This window comes from Streptopelia decaocto, assembly GCF_964273445.1.
Source record: "Streptopelia decaocto genome assembly, chromosome: 2".
Lineage (NCBI taxonomy): Eukaryota > Metazoa > Chordata > Aves > Columbiformes > Columbidae > Streptopelia > Streptopelia decaocto.
The window spans coordinates 161,036,786-161,052,522 of NC_138655.1; the positions used below are offsets into that span (position 1 = coordinate 161,036,786).

Here is a 15,737-nt window from a genome sequence, read left to right on the forward strand (position 1 = left end):
GCGGCAGCACAACACTTGACGCTACAGAAAACTCCATCGCCCACACAGATGGGAAGAAGAGGCTTCTTGTATTTAATCTAAGACAGGGGACTCTGCAATGAAATGACTCAGGTTCACACAACTGCTCCAAGGTGCTGATTTTACTACACACAGTAGTGTGTAGTAATATCTTTATACCACTCATGATGATTTGTCCAATCAATACATGTCTGAGCCACTAACCTTTACTGATCTTTTAACTATTCGTGATTTATTAGCTGTTCTGTCAAAGTAGAATTAATGAAACCCATTAATGATTTGGCTAATCACAACTTCTGTGGCACAATGTAACTATTTGCAACTTCACAAAGCATTAATTGACATCTGAAAGCCCAAACAACTAACCATTCATATCTCAAAATAGGAACTACTTCAAATCATACGAAACTTCCAAAGAATTGCAGGTGCTGCGTGAGGCTTCGCAACCACAAGTCCAACCAAACCTTAACATTTACAGAGCTGTTAAAAAACCAAGGTGAATGCTACCGCTATGCTTCAGCTGATGCTCATTCAGATAAATGGATTTTCAATGGTAAATTTCTGTAGCTGTCACTTAGCTTTTAGGGGTTGATAGATGCTTATCGCACTACTGGTGAATAAGACCTAGAAAGGTCTTTTGGGATATTTTCAAGATATGAGGGTGCAATGTTAGAGTTTTGGTGTAATAGAAGTCAATGCTTTAGGTAAAGCAGCACTGACAGCTTGCATTGCATCAAATTGGCAAATAAAATGAAAAAAACATGGTTCCCATTGAGTACTTCAATATAATGCCTTGAATTTGTAAAGAGTTTGAAGTTTCTTTTCTTCTGACATTGTTCCAGAAGAACTTTGAGCAAAAAGACGAATGACCACAGAGCCACAAGGAAGGAAACAAGTTGTTCCATCAGTGGCAAAAACTGATAACTGGCTTCTACATGTTCCTGCCCCATCCCAAGTTCATCACAATGGCACCAGTTTCCCCAGTGTGTCCTCTGGCTCTCCCCAGTCCCTCCCTCCTCACCCTAATGCAGACACTGTAACAATCCCTTAAAATCACGCGGACACCTTTCTCCCTGCAAGGATGCTCATCTGCATCTCTCCTCCGCAGGGCTGTCAGCTTCCATGGCATTTACAGAAATGCATTATCGCCAAGACATCCATCCTCTTCTCCCTCAGTTTCACTGGATTTGACAGGTAGTTCAAAGCTCACTGGAGGAATGATACGACTCCTCAGCAAAGTAACCACTCGATATCCCGAAAAAAGCAATCCCACTATATATATATATATATAGCGCCTATCACCATATCCATAAACATTCTTCGGAACCACTCCGATGGAGCAGCTTCCTCATAAATTATTATCCTTTTGGGATCTTTCTTCTGCAAATTTCAAACAGATTCCATTTCTTTTGTATGATATAGAATAGCAGCCCTCAGGTCAAAAGAACCCCAGCTATCTTTCCTTTCTAGGCCTCTCTGGTACCTCTGTTCTAGCAAATTGTTCATAGGAGAGGCCAGAGGATGCTCTTTTTCATAGTTTCCTGAAAGAAACACTAAAGCGCCTTGGCTACCGATCACCTGTGTGATGCAACTTCCAAAGCTAAAATACCTCGACAGCAGTCCCAGGCTTAAGAATAGCACTAAGCATTTGAGGGCTAGTCCTTTTATCCAGCTCGTAAGCCTTAGGAAACAGAGGTTGTTCAGTTCCTGAGGGAATGATTTCAGCACACCGTGAAACCAAAGTGCTAGGATATTCCCCTTGAAATGCCACTTCCACTAACTGATTATCCGCAGATTTCCCCACAACAGTTTCGGGGCCAGCGCTGGGCTCGTTTATGAAAGACAAGCCCCACTGATTCTGGAAGATATTTCCCAGATTCTGCTGATCGTCCAGCGGTCCCTGCGAGAACCGGCCTGTTGGAGAAGCTGGTGGAAGTAACAGATTTCATAGCAGACATGGGGACTTGTGACAGTCAACTTGATGTTTGGGCCCGAGTTTTCCCAGCAGATGATGAAGACGACACGGACGGGGTTTCGCTGCTTTGTTGAGGTTTGAACTTTACTTGCATAACTTATTTTGGAAACAATTTTAGCACTGCTGTTGTCCACTGGAAAAACTGGGGGTGGTCTTGGTCCTTCTTAGGAGTGTCACGTCCACTCATCTTCCCATCAGCGTTTCTTAAAGTTAATACTAGAAACTTTAAATGAACCTTACCAATAGTGAGCCCTCTCTGCATGTGTATGGTCACCCCACTAATTCTGGTGCCTTCCATCCCATATATCCTGTCCCTCGGTGAAGACAGGGATGTTTTCCCCATACACATATATATGTACACACACTTTCCACAACCTTCTAGCACTGAACAAATACAAGCCATAGTAAAGATGAACCTTAACTTTGAATTATTCCTCACGGATTAATGGGAATGTTCCTAATCTGAATGTCTGCTTTTCAGAGTCATACAAATAGTAGTATCTTCAGGTGGATTTACATTGTACTTGTAGAGAGATGCAGCGTGAATGTGTATACACATTGATACCATTATGGAAGAGTATTTATGTCACAGGTTTGCATTCCACATGCTCCAATCTTCCAGGAAAAAAGAGATTATTTGAAACATTATATTAATATTGTAGGGACATCATGAGGAAGGCCTAAAAACTTCCATCTGCAACACCTGAGGGTTTACAGGTTCCAGAATCAGCTTACATTGGAAAACTCTTGTTAAGTTTAAAGACCCACGTCTCTTTCTGACATATCTGGTTTAAACTTCTTTTATCTTTATGACTATCTGCTTTACAAAGCCACATGGCAAAAAGTCTGTTGGGGAAGATTCCAATTTGTTTCTCAATTGTACCTGTATGAAACAATATCCTCACCAGTGCCCCTGTGAGCTTCCTCAGCTAAAAAAATAACAAACAAACAAACACAGAACATTTCTGCAACATTTGTATTAAAACTGAGAATGTCAATGACAAGACATTAGGCAGAGTAAGCACTTGGGAAACCATGGAATACAGATTTATCCACCAAGAACTATGGCTGTGTATGTACAATTATCATAACCTCAGCCTTCCTAAAGTCAGTAATTTCAGAGATTCGAATTTGTAACCTCCCCACTTATGGCAATTCTTGATTTATTTTTTAAAAAAAGGAATTATTTGCCACCAGGCAGCTTAGAAACAAAGCCCTGAACTGCAATTAAAACTATTAAAGTTATTTATATTGTCTTTAATGATGGATTTTTTTATAGATCTAGAAACTAACTGTGGTCCAAAACCAGAAGTACTTCGAACTCCAGAGTCCCACTGTTTCCAAGTACTTTCACATGCAAAAATGACTGAAGCCTCTTGCCCTTACTCTGGAGTTTCAGAGGATGTTTTTTGTCTATAAAAATCCCCAATTAAAAAAGTGAAAACACCCCTGACAAAGGGAAACTTTTACACCAGCGGTGAAAGACACTAAATAGCCTACAAATTTCAAAACATCTAATCAGCAAATACAGGTCTAAGTGTTTGAATAACATATTCATGTTCAGTGCAGGCTCCATGGAAATAAAAGGGAACTTAATAACATCTTCTATATATTCACCTTTGCTTGCAATTGTTACCACGTGTCACACATCCATCAGTAGACCAGGGAAACACAATGGAGTATTAAACAAATAGGTATGGAGTTTTTAACTGAACTTCACTCACTTTAGTGTCAACTAACCCACAGGCTGATTAAGTGCATGACTTGTACATTACGTCATTTCAAATACATGTTGCCGTAAAACAAGATTAGTGGTATTAATATACTCTCAGTAAATCTTTTCACTTAGGAATATGAAATTCCAACCAAAGTTACAAAATGTTTTTTCGGGTTTAATTTTGACACGCAGGCTATCTAATACGATTTAAACTCCACTTGATCAAAATGTCTTTCCCAATATATTTTTAAACAAAGTGGCTGAAATTGAGTGGATCAAAACAAACTCTTTGAAGTTACAAACCAGCATATGTTGCCAATTAGAATTTTCTCAATCAGCTGCACAAGGATCTGTATACACTATATATCATTATATAGAGATGTGTATGTTAATTTCAGTAGACTACCCAGATCAGATATTAAGCCAATTTTCCCACTAGACCAGCTCTTTACTTTGTAAAATTCAAGTACCAAGCAGATCTCTTTAAGACCGCAGACTTGAGCACTGTCACAATGTTATTTAACAGATCTAAACTGTTCTAAAGAGAAATGAAAAGGGATCTATTACCTGCCTGAGAAGTTATTACATTTCTCAGAGAAACGATGACAGTAAGTATTCCCAAGTTTCTCATCCACTTTGTAAGTCTCTCCTCATTGCCCCTGTTACAATACTCTGGTGGTCAAAACAAAGATACGTCTGTGTTTGGAGAAGTATGTTTTTGTCAGGCGCTCACATTACATGATCACTTTAAAGGCTGGGCACTATCAGGCAAATAAATCATCACACTCACTTTAAACTACAGCAACTGAAGCAAATATTACACTGCAGAAATCACTTTCCAGCTTTCTAAAATATCAGTATAACTCCAGACACCCACCGTTTCTCCCGAAGAACAAACCCCACACACATAAACCTCATCCCGTTGCGAGAATCAACTTCCACCCAGACAAACCTGCGCAGACGTTACCACTGGCTGTTCCCTGTCACCGACACAGGCCGTCACCAGGGGGAAAAGAGGCAGCACAGGCACTCAAACGTGCCCGTTGTACACACCGGAGCAGCAGAATTGATCTCTATGATCCCAAGTCTGGTGGCGTTGCCCACACGCCGCACCTCGTTTACCTCCCCGAACGTCGCTGCCATGGGACGCACGCTACACACCTCCGTTACTACACGCACACGGAAACTGTTGCCAGGCTATGGACGGCGTCTCTCCTCCACCCCGTGAAGCTGCAGGACAAAACCAGCAAAAAAGCAGCAAGCAGATATCGGGCCGTGGGCAAGGAAACGGATCCGGGAGACAAACTTGCTGGCATCAAACAATTACTTCACGCAGCTCTGCCTAGACAGACTGAGCTGCACCAACACCACGAGAAACAGCACAAATCGCTCGCCCTTAAAAGTCACCTCATGTTTTCCTCGCCCTTTCCAACACCTCCGCAGCGACTGAAATCCTCCCCTGGAAGCAAAGACTTGGCGCTGCCAAAGGCCCCACTCCAGAAGTGAAAGAAACACGGAGCTTACATTTTCGCTCTTGTCGCTTTACAACCAGTCTCAGCCATGTAAGGTCTGATGTCACTGGAGTACCAGTATGTGGAAGTACTATGGGAATTGTAGTCTTTTCCTCGATTGTGCAATTGCTGCGAGGGACAGAATCCAGGATGGGAACCGGCTCCTTCACACAGAAGCTTCCAGGAAATGCCTGAAAAACACAGTTTAGCTGTGTTATTTAGCCAGGACATGCATCTCAGATGAGAAAGAAGCATGTGGGAAGTTTTGAATTGCACCTTCTCCTTCCCACGCAAGAATTTCTAAACAATCATTCTCAGGAGATCACATACTTCCAAAATCACTTAAGTTGTAATTGGGAAGCACGACCTACTGAGGAAATTTTAATCGCTATAATATACATGTAACAACATCGTATTTAACAGCACAAGAGTTCTTATGAGAAGTTCATCATCTCTTGCGCCTCTGAGGTTTCAGTATCTCCACATGAAAAAAATCATTCTCTGGAATGCATGTTTGTTTGTCATTGGAAACAATACACCTGCCACTTTTGTTCCTGTCACCCCACTGAAAGGAGTCACTTGGCTCAGTAACTATAAAACGCAGTGTGAGCAAATCAAGGCCTATGTTTCCCATAACAAGAATTATAAATAAATGTTATTTTAGTTAAAAGCTTTTTCCATGCTAAAGTGCTGTATCTGAGTTACCTTCTCCCCACTTTTAGCCAAATATCTTGTTAACAGTTACATTTTATCACCATTTTTCCTTAATAAAATCATTATTTTCCTACAACTTAACTCAGATGATGAACCCTGATCCTTCCTCATATCACCGTATTTTTAACGTGACAAAAAGAACAAAGAAATATCATTTAAGCCAATAAAGAAATCCAGAGACAACGGAAAAGGTTAACAGAGGCATTTCCATCTTTTTGAAGAAAACAACATGAAAAGCAGCTATAATTCAATTTAGTTCAATTGCCGTGTAGTCCATAATCAGTCAAGTATTATTAGTCTTGAGACTATAAAAAGAGAAACCAGAGCGCTAACAAGTTCCAACTACATTTCTCAAAAAAAGCCCAAGATATCCTTCAGTATATCCTTAAGTCAGCTGAGCTAAATTTAAATATATATGTTGCTCACCCTGAACAATAAAACAAAATTCATCTTATAGAATATGAGAAAACTCCTATGACAGCTACAAGTGTTACACTTATTAATTAAAGCGCCACTAAAATACACCGCGGGGTGCCACCCAGTATGGAATCCTCCGTAAATATTCTTTATTCTTATATTCCATATAGCTTTTCTGACAAAGCAGTAAATATGAAATGAGGTCACCCCTCCCTAAAACCTCAGCCCTTGTTTATATTATTGCTGTTCTCCCTCCTGTTTCTCTCTCCACAAAGCTGTAATGGGAATTACCAATAGCATCAAATGGAGTCCAAGAGCAGAATTTCACACTCATTTGGCCCAGGCAAGACAGAAAGCAAGTGAGAAAATCCAGATACAAATCCACAATAAAGTTTAGGCATAAATTATTTCCGCTAGCATGAGAGCAGCGTGTTACAGGAGAAACAAGGCAGCCTGTTCTGAAGGGCTCATGGTCCATGTAAAAGCAAAATACCGCACAGGCAAGTGGTTCAGGGAAGAGTTTGGTGTCAAAAATGCAGCATATCTCATTGTTAGCATCCAGCAGAAACTCTGCTCGCTCCCAACAATATTCTCATAAAGTAGCAGTAGCTACACCCTCCTCTCAGAGTAACACAAAACATGTCCCCAGTGCCTGTGCAGAAGTGGCTTCAGCAGCACAGGCTGTGAACAAGGGGAACAAAGCTGCCAAATCCCCCTGCCCTGAATAAAATAGGGAAAAACGAGCCAGCTGGAAAAGCAGGAGCACCACAGGCTGTGAAGGATAAACTGTATTTGTGACTCACAGCTGCGCAGTACTCTGGAAGATCTCAAAGGTTGTATCAATTGTTAACAGGAGGCAAACGTACTCAAAATATTCATAAAGCTGGAAATATCTGCAAGGACTTCGAAAATTCAGGTAACTCGGTGTGAAGATGCTCATAGACAACATCCTAGTGTCAACCTGGCCAAAGCAGCGTGAATTCAGTCAATGACACGTTTTAAATAGCAAATCACAGTGGTTTTAGTAACTTGGCAGAACAGCTGTTTATAGAGTAGATTCAAGTATTGGCACTTGTTCTTCCAGACCAATCACCACACAAGACAACTTCTGGGGCTTTTTTAGTATGGCAAGAAATGTAAAAAAAAAAAATAAATAAATAAAATATTGCTTAAAGGGGAAAAATGGGGAGGGGGAAAGTGGGGGTGGGAGAGGTGGGAGAAAGGGGGGGAAGGGGGAGAAAAAGAAAAAAGAAGAGAGAGAAGAGGAGAAGAGAGAGAAAAGAGGAGAGAAAAAAAACAGTGAAAAAAGAGAGCAAAAAATATATATTAAAAAAAAAAAGGAAAAAAAATAAGAAAACATTTTTTTTTCCTGAAACCAGACATCTTGGCGGATTCCCCTCCGCAAACTTAAACAGTGACTCGTTTCTCACCCTATTGGGATTTCAGGTTCACATACTCGCTTATTTCATTCTCACTTTTGCTGTGTCAGCACCGCTCCCGGTTCTTGACCTCCCGAGATCTCTCACAGCGCATGTAACGGGCAAGCGGAGAATTAGCCTTGTAAACCTTGTACTTTAGGAAATAATTCCTTTATTTAGACGGTTCTGCTCTACGCGGGGTTCCCCTTCCTTCCAAGTGAGCCCAACGGGCCCTCACAAAGCGGATCCTCCCCTCACAGGAGCGGAGCCGCTCAGCTCCGCAGCCCCGTCCGGGCAGCCTCACCTCTGCCCGGGAAGCCCCGTCAGGCCGAATGGCTCTACCCCCCGCCATCGTCTTATCCCCTCCCGCCGTGAGGAGCCGTTACGGCCGTTACAAAGGGCGGGCGAGAGCGGGAAGGACGGAGATACCCCCCCTGCCTCCCGCGCTCCGGCCGGGGCGGGAGCGGAAAGCGAGAAGCGCGATCGCTCCGCTAACGGCTGCTGGGGGAGAAACCACTGCGGGGGAAGGAGAGGGGGAGGAGGGACGAACCATCGCGGAGCGGGACGGGGGGACGCGGAAAGTGAGGAGGACTGTGAACTGGCTGAAAGAAAGAAGCCAGAGAGTCGTGGTCAGTGGGGGAAAGTCCAGTTGGATACAGCATCACCACATCTGGGATATTGTGTCCAGTTGTGGCCCCTCAGTTCCAGCAGGACAGGGAACTGCTGGAGAGAGTCCAGCGCAGCCACCAAGATGCTGCAGGGAGTGGAGCATCTCCCGTGTGAGGAAAGGCTGAGGGAGCTGGGGCTCTGGAGCTGGACAAGAGGACACTGAGGGGTGACCTCAGTAATGTTTACAGATATATAAAGGGGGAGTGTCAGGAGGATGGAGCCAGGCTCTTCTCGGTGACAACCAGTGACAGGACAAGGGGTAACGGGTACAAACTAGAACACAGGAGGTTCCACTTAAATATGAGAAGAAACTTCTTCTCAGTAAGGGTATCAGAACACTGGCCCAGGCTGCCCAGGGCGGTTGTGGAGTCTCCTTCTGTGCAGACATTCCAACCCGCCTGGACACCTTCCTGTGTAACCTCATCTGGGTGTTCCTGCTCCATGGGGGGATTGCACTGGATGAGCTTTCCAGGTCCCTTCCAATCCTTGAACATTCTGTGATTCTGTGAAAGGGGAAACTGAGGCAGCGATGAGGGGGACACCCAGAAAAAGGGGATCGGGAAGGGGTCGGCCCCTCGGTGAGCGGAGCTCTCATCTTCCACCTGTATTTAGTCAAAAACAGGCGCTTGAGCGGGTTACCTGACAGCTCCCTGCAGCCGCCACGTTTGCCCTATGCTGGGGAAAGCACAAAAAACGGACCAAATTGCACCATAAAAGCGAAAACGTGACAGAACTACACCATAAAAGCATCTCGTTTCCCTCTTGAGGTGGCAGAGCGGCTCCATGGGCCTGGTGCCAGTGTTCTGTTTCTCAACATTTCCTCTTTCCTGCAGAAATCGCCTATTAAATGTGCCACCAAGGACACCTGGGCCCTTTGGCTGGTGTGAGGAACAGACGGGTGGTTGTTCGCCCCTTTTTGGCCAAATACATTATGAAGACAAAAGAAACGTGTGTATGTCAGAAGAAAAAAAGAGATTCAGGAATTCCCCGGACAAAAGAAATGTCGTGTTTGTTCAGGCTGTGCACATAAATGTACAGTATAACTATTCTGAGGAGGCTTTGCACAATGGGTGGCAACAGGAAAACTGCTTTTGGCAAAGCCACATCAACACATTCAGAGGATCCAGGAAGGGCAAAACGCTGCGGTTTCATTTATTTTTGTTCCAGTAGAAATTTGTTAACGATCGCGAACCTGACGAAGAGGTGATGGACAGTGCAAGACGTGTTTCTTGTCAGCAAACAACCCCAAAAAGCTCTCCGCCACATTTAAATTACTGGTACAATAAACTTTTTAATATGATATTTCACAGATTCATTTCACAGCAAGCATAGAGTTTTAACCAATATGAGCATTTTTCACAAATTCCCTTCACAGTGGCGCTGAAACATTTGGCAGAATGCGCTTTGGACGGTTTTTGTTACAAATACACATGCAAGTGGCTTTTTTTGGGGTTTTTTTTGATAAGGATGGGATCTCACCAGCTCATCACGTCCTTCTGCACACACGTGTAATGGTTTTATTGTAACACAAAATTACACAGGGCTCCTGTACATAACTGCAGGTCGGCTGGGCGGGGAGGCCTTGGGGAAGCAAAGAGGAGTTATTGACTGCGGAAATAAGAAAAAGCACAACGGTAAAAAGGCAGCGAGAGGCAGAAAAATGCAGCAAAGAAACGCTGCTCTGAAAACCCCCAGGGGACGGCGGATGGAGAAAAGCTCAGCGGCAGCAGGGATGAGTTTTGGTAGCAGGGGTACAGAGCTCTCGAAACAAGCGAGAAGCAAATGTGGTGAAAATCCTCCCTGGCGAAGAGCAGATGAAGCCCAGAGCACATGTGGCATTAACCCCTTCTCCAGGGGAAGGAGTAAAAGTCTGAGATGGGGACACGTTGTCCCTTCACTAGGAGGGAGTGAGGAAAAACCTTGCCAAAGGCTTCGGGAAAGCGTGGGGGATTTTTCTACAAGCTGACAGAGCAAAGGCGTTGATGCCAAAAACAAAACACCACCCCTCAATTGCTGTTGGCAACTAGAGGGCTCGTGTTTCTAGTAAGAGATTATTCCTCCAAGCACCAGTACACCGACACAATAGTCACCCCAGGGCACGCACCACCGCACCTTATTTCTGTAAAACATCACTTTCCTCTCCGAAATAGTTGTTTGGGTGAAGGAAGTGCATGTGATCAAGCTCAGGAGCGGCAAAGGAAGGCGCTGAAAAAGGAGACTGGGATGTCTGAGAGCTTTCCCAGCAGGAATGACTTATTAAAATCCAGGTCTGCAACGTGGAGTGCGAGATTTTCCTCTCCCTGAACACAATTAGCAGTTCGAGTGGTGGGATAAAACACCCATCTGATCAGCAATGTCAACAAGCAGCTCAACGCAAGGAGTAATTTGCAGTGAACACTTTACCCTGAGTACGTATCTTATGCAAGGTAAGAGCGGCGTGCTCTCCATTAAAAAAAAAAAATACATATATATATTTAATACCACAGAATGGTTATTCCAAACATAAACATTCAGTGCAGACAATGGGGAAACTCCAGTTCCCACTGCTCGCTCCGGGCACACAGCACACCCCACGCAGAGCACAGGTTGATTTGGGCTGAAAATTCAGCAGAAATCCAACCCAACCGCATGGGGCACCCCCTAAATAAATACAAGGCACCCCCTAAATAAATACAGGGTGCCCTCAGGAAAGTTTGCGCCTCCTTATGTGTCCTACAAGGTGATCGTCCCGTCCTCAGCAATCTGCTGCTGGTTTGGGTTCCTGCTGTTCAGTCCTGATTTGAAGAATCCTGTAACCCCCCCACCAAAAAATCAACCACCGCAAACAGCTGAAGGCAGAGTCACCTTCCCAAATTTACCACACGAAATATATTCTTCGTAAGGCAAATGCACGAGGGGTGGTTCCTCATTTATTTACCGGCGTTTTTTGGCCACCACTCGGGTTTACTCGCAGTGAGCTTCACTTTATCACCCGCTATATTTAGGTAAAGTGCTTCGTTTATATTCGCTAACCTCAGCAAAGCTATCCCAAATTCCCCTCCTCCAGCCCGGAACTTGCCGGCGGATTTTCCCGATTCGGTTAAGATCTCGGCACCCTCGGGAACGTTGTCCTCGGGGAGAGGGGACGCGAAGTGAACCGGCAGCAAACGTTTGCGAATGACACCCACGTGGTGGGTCCGGGCTGTCAGCTCCTGTCCCACGTAACAGCCTTTGGTAAAGCTGATGCCGTTCATGTAGGCGAGGTTTGATTCCAGCGGGAGGGCGACTCCGGGAGGGAGATCCTTCACACCTTCGGGAATTCCTAAGAAAATAGTAAAAACAATGAGGAAGTTCTTTAGTATTTTAAGATTTCTGGAACATGCCTCCTCTATGAGTCATGAAACCAAAAGAATCCCTAAGAAGCAGTGTGGAATAATGAACTTCTCAGCACTCAGGTTTGGGCCTGCGGAAAAACATGAGCCATAAATTATGTTTATTCTTATTCTATTCGCTAAAAACTAATTTCATGAGGGTCACAGCACCTCAAAACTGTACTGCTGGAAATTCAAAGCACCCAGAACGATGCAGACTCCCAAAAAAAAGCATCAACGTACCCATCGCGCCAATGGCAAAATCCTCCCCCGCTCCCCATAAGCAGGTTTTCATGTCAGTAAAAGTTATTTTCTTCAGAGCTAAAGAACATTAAGTTGGCCAACTGTCTGTATTAAAGCCCAAACACCGAATGTCTGTAAAAGGAGTTGTTCTTTTTGTGACAAATGACACAAAAATAGTATTTGGACGAGCGCTTGTGTTTCACACCACCCCAGTCCAGCCCAGTTTGAACCATTAACAGCTTGCTTTTCCGAACCAGATGGACTCAGGTCACTGACTATAAGCAGAGGACCTTTATCCTTCAGGCTGCCAATTAATTTAATCCACTATCTGTGTGGAAACACTAAAATCAATGAGAGCTCAGCTCCCGGGATCGAGTTCCCTCTCAAATCAATCGTCCGCCCCTTGGCCTCTGAGTTAACTCTGCGAAGCCACTTGTACATTTTTAGCAAAGTAAGTCAGGGTGTTTCCTTTTCCTCCCTTAGCAACAAGGAAAACACACAGACTGTGCGTAATCCCCAAATCATCAAAATGACTCAAACCACCAAAGTTTCCCTCTAAGAAAATGAGTAATCGGGGTTTTCTTTTGCTGCTGGTGTCCCCGATCCATGCCCCATCGTCTTAGTAACAGGAAACTACTTACTATTGATTCTGCCACCAGACAGAATTATAACTACTTTTACCCTCAAAGTACCAAACAATTCCTGCACTTATTAACGAGTTAAGCACACTGACATACCAATGGCTTTTCTAATTTATTCCTTTGTCTTATATCAGTGTATGGACTCTGATAATAAGATCAAACCGTGGTAGTACAAAAATAAATATATCTCCCAAAAATCCAGCGACGCAGAGCGCAAAACAGGACTTGGCTTTACCTTGTTTATACCTGTGCGTGTGGTAATCCTGAATATTCCCAATATGACTCCCGGGGATAATCTCTGATAGATTTGCTCCTTTCTTTGTAATCAGCCTCCAGCCCATGACTTCTGTCCTGGGGTCAGGAGTTAAAACCACAGCCTGGTCTCCACATTTAGCGATGGAAGCGGCGATGTCTCCAGCCGGCTCCCCGGGGACGACAGCCCACAAAGAGAGGTCAAGGCAAGGGGCGATGTTTACTTTCCTCCGGATCTTGTACAGTTTCAGATGTTTCTGTATGGCGTCCAGCACGCCGCCGTCACACTCCAGCAGGATATGCGGCTCTTCTCCCGGGCTCTCGTGAAGCCTAAAAAAAGTAACACCTACAAGGTCAAAAAAAAAAAACCCAACAAAAAGCTCCACAGCAGCGGAAGCCAACGGGCTTTATCTCAATCCTGGTGCGAATCCAGAGATCTGGAGAATCTCACTGAAGGCTGCCGGAGCGTACAAGAGCAGCACTCAGCTCCCCAGGGCAAAATACCTGAATTTTTCAGCCATTTCAGCCAATTAAGACAATTAAATTAAACGGTATTCCCTGAAAATAAAACAAGCAGTTTCAGAACAAGTAGGAGGCCTTGGCAGTTATTTTAAAAACGTTCTGTTTGCTGCTACCCTTATCTACAGTTGTGCTGAATAAATGGAAAATCAAATGTATTCACGAGGTGTTCATGTCTACATCTTACTATTTGCAGTCTCTCAGGGAAAGCAAAAGTAACTACAAATAGCACTATGCCAGAAACTGGTTTCTTGACCAACAACGTTGCTTCAGCATGAAATGAGCTGGTTCATTCTACAGCGGTCACAGTTGTTGATGGCAAGAGGCTTTCTATTTGAATACGGCAAGACTTTTGATGCCTGGGAAAACAAGTTTGAATGTCAAATATATTCTGCAAGCTTTGGAGTTACTGTTGCTCTTCTCATTTTCTTTAGGTCAACATATAATTCATGGCAATACTGTACAGGTCTAAAATCTCTTTACAGGAAATAGTCTGGAGTGCGATGAGTAACATGCGGTTCACCTCTGTGTGGAGCTGGATAAAATGCAAACAGGAGTATTTTAGAGTATCATTGAGTTCCATAATTGCAGCGTAATAGCAATAGCAAACAGCGTCCTTGGCTCTCCCTGGGGACAGAAACAGATCTGGCGGTACAGCGAGGTGATTTTTAGGACGAGCAGTTTTGTTCTGCTGTGCCTCACATTAGTTACCACACCGTTAACCTGACAGTTTAGACCAGCTTAATTTTTCACTAATTGACCCATCAGGTTATACGGTGGTTATAGGGTGTAATTATTCTATGTCACATGGCAGTGGAACAGCATGGTTCGGACACGGCACAAATACACCCATAGAGGGCCATGTTAAAATTATTAAAATATTCAGTTCATGACATTGAGACCCTGAGGTGCTGGAGCGAGTTGAGAGAAGGGAACGGAGCTGGTGAGGGGCTGGAGCACAAGTGTGATGGGAGCGGCTGAGGGACCTGGGGGGTTCAGCTGGAGAACAGGAGCTGAGGGGACACAGGGACACAAAGACATGGCCTCAAGTTGCGCCAGGGGAGGTTGAGGTTGGATCTGGGGAACAATTTCTTCCCCAAAGGGCTGTGGGGCATTGGAACAGGCTGCCCAGGGCAGTGCTGGAGTCACCATCCCTGGAGGGTTGAACAGACGGACATGAGGTTCTCAGGGTCACAGGGCAGTGCTGGGGTGGGTTATGGTTGAACTCAATGATCCTGAGGGGCTTTTCCAACCAAAATGATTCTATTCTTGCAAGCAGCAGCATCTCCTACACTGTTCCACGCTGGCTTTACTGGGGTCTCCAGGGGGAGCTGGTGTTTCTGGGCACAGCGCAGTCCCTTCTCTGAAGGTTTTAAGTTATAAACTAATTACTCACACCCAGTGATAGGTTAATTCACTGTTCACAAGTAGCTGCCTATGATAGGCAGGTGGAGAAAGCTTTATAACCAGTGAAGTTAGGTGTGGGGATGAACATACCCTTGGGGGAAATATGCCACACTAGAGAAACCAGGGCTTGGGAGGCATTTTGGGGTGAATGAGCCTCTAAAGAAGTTAAATTGTCACTTTGTCTGTACTCTTCGACTTAGCACACTGATCCAACTTGTGGTCTTTTCCAACCAAAATGACTCTATGATTCTATGGTTACTCTTCATTGCTGGGATAACTCACAGAGACTGCAGCTAGTGATGGACAATATACATAATACACACCGTTTTGCACATGGATTTATAAAAATAAGCATTATAGACCTGGCCACCGACGAGAAGGACGTGCCAACACTCAGGAGCCCGCCAAGGACGCGCGCCCCCGTTCCCATAGCAACGCCCCCCCCGCCCGCCTCGCAGTGGTTTCGCCCATCTCCCCCCTCCACCCCTGCTTGGTCTCACCTGTAGAGGATGAGGTCATAAAGGCAGCGGCCCTGGACATTCAGCGCATGCGCATAGAGCGCGCGGGGCACGGCCGCGGCGGGGGGGCCGTCTCCCGCCACCAGCCGCGTGACGTCATTCGTGAGCAGCCCCTGCAGGAACACGGCGGCGTCCGCGCCCCGCACGCCCAGCAGCGCCCGGCCCAGCGGGAAACAGGCGGCGGCGCCGCTCCCCCCGCCCCGCCACAACCGGCGCAGCCCGGCCAGGCCGCTTACCGCCGCTCCCGCCCTCACCAACATGGCGGCGGGCAGGCCCGAACGCCGTCACAGCGGCCCGGCGCCACGGCGGTGCGCTGCCGCCGCCGCCATCTTGTGTGTGTCCGCCTGCGGGGAGGGCGCCACCTGCTG

The 15,737-nt window shown here is 45.3% G+C and overlaps 2 protein-coding genes and 1 pseudogene across 9 annotated transcripts in view; all 3 read right to left on the reverse strand.

Annotated features, from left to right (window-relative positions):
* Positions 1 to 8,255, reverse strand: part of LOC309436691 (uncharacterized protein) — a 36,163-nt gene extending 27,908 nt beyond the window's left edge. For 2 of the 6 annotated variants that reach the window (XM_082046098.1, XM_082046104.1), the window contains exons 1-2: positions 8,075 to 8,255; positions 5,235 to 5,412 (exon numbers count right to left, since the gene is read on the reverse strand). The gene's annotated coding sequence lies outside the window, so the exon portion shown is untranslated. Of the gene's footprint in view, positions 1 to 4,871; positions 5,517 to 7,782; positions 7,921 to 8,074 lie in introns of those variants that run through there. The other 4 variants (XM_082046102.1, XM_082046101.1, XM_082046100.1 and 1 more) reach the window with 4 other exon arrangements.
* Positions 1,291 to 4,853, reverse strand: LOC309435888 (FMR1-interacting protein NUFIP2-like; annotated as a pseudogene). The gene is made up of 4 exons: positions 4,751 to 4,853; positions 1,923 to 2,153; positions 1,800 to 1,888; positions 1,291 to 1,645 (listed from the first exon to the last, which is right to left on the reverse strand). The product of its transcript is annotated as an FMR1-interacting protein NUFIP2-like (transcript).
* A 1,330-nt stretch (positions 8,256 to 9,585) lies between the features above and the next one.
* IBA57 (iron-sulfur cluster assembly factor IBA57) lies at positions 9,586 to 15,737 on the reverse strand. 2 transcript variants are annotated; one of them, XM_082045771.1, is made up of 3 exons: positions 15,352 to 15,737; positions 12,920 to 13,255; positions 9,586 to 11,740 (listed from the first exon to the last, which is right to left on the reverse strand). In XM_082045771.1, the coding sequence occupies exons 1-3, from the start codon at positions 15,627 to 15,629 to the stop codon at positions 11,407 to 11,409; spliced, it is 948 nt and encodes a 315-aa protein (XP_081901897.1). In that variant the 5' UTR covers positions 15,630 to 15,737; the 3' UTR covers positions 9,586 to 11,406. The 2 variants fall into 2 exon arrangements, with proteins under 2 accessions (XP_081901897.1, XP_081901896.1); XM_082045770.1 differs by having other exon boundaries at positions 12,909 to 13,255; positions 15,352 to 15,732.

What these genes read in the sequence shown, in the direction of transcription:
- IBA57 (XM_082045770.1), bottom strand. Translation starts at nt 15,629, where the DNA reads ATGTTGGTGAGGGCGGGAGCGGCGGTAAGCGGCCTGGCCGGGCTGCGC. An exon ending in TATGACCTCATCCTCTACAG is followed by an intron (nt 13,256 to 15,351) that starts GTGAGACCAAGC and finishes TACTTTTTTTAG; the next exon opens with GCTTCACGAGAGCCCGGGAG. An exon ending in CACGCACAGGTATAAACAAG is followed by an intron (nt 11,741 to 12,908) that starts GTAAAGCCAAGT and finishes CTATTTTCTTAG; the next exon opens with GAATTCCCGAAGGTGTGAAG.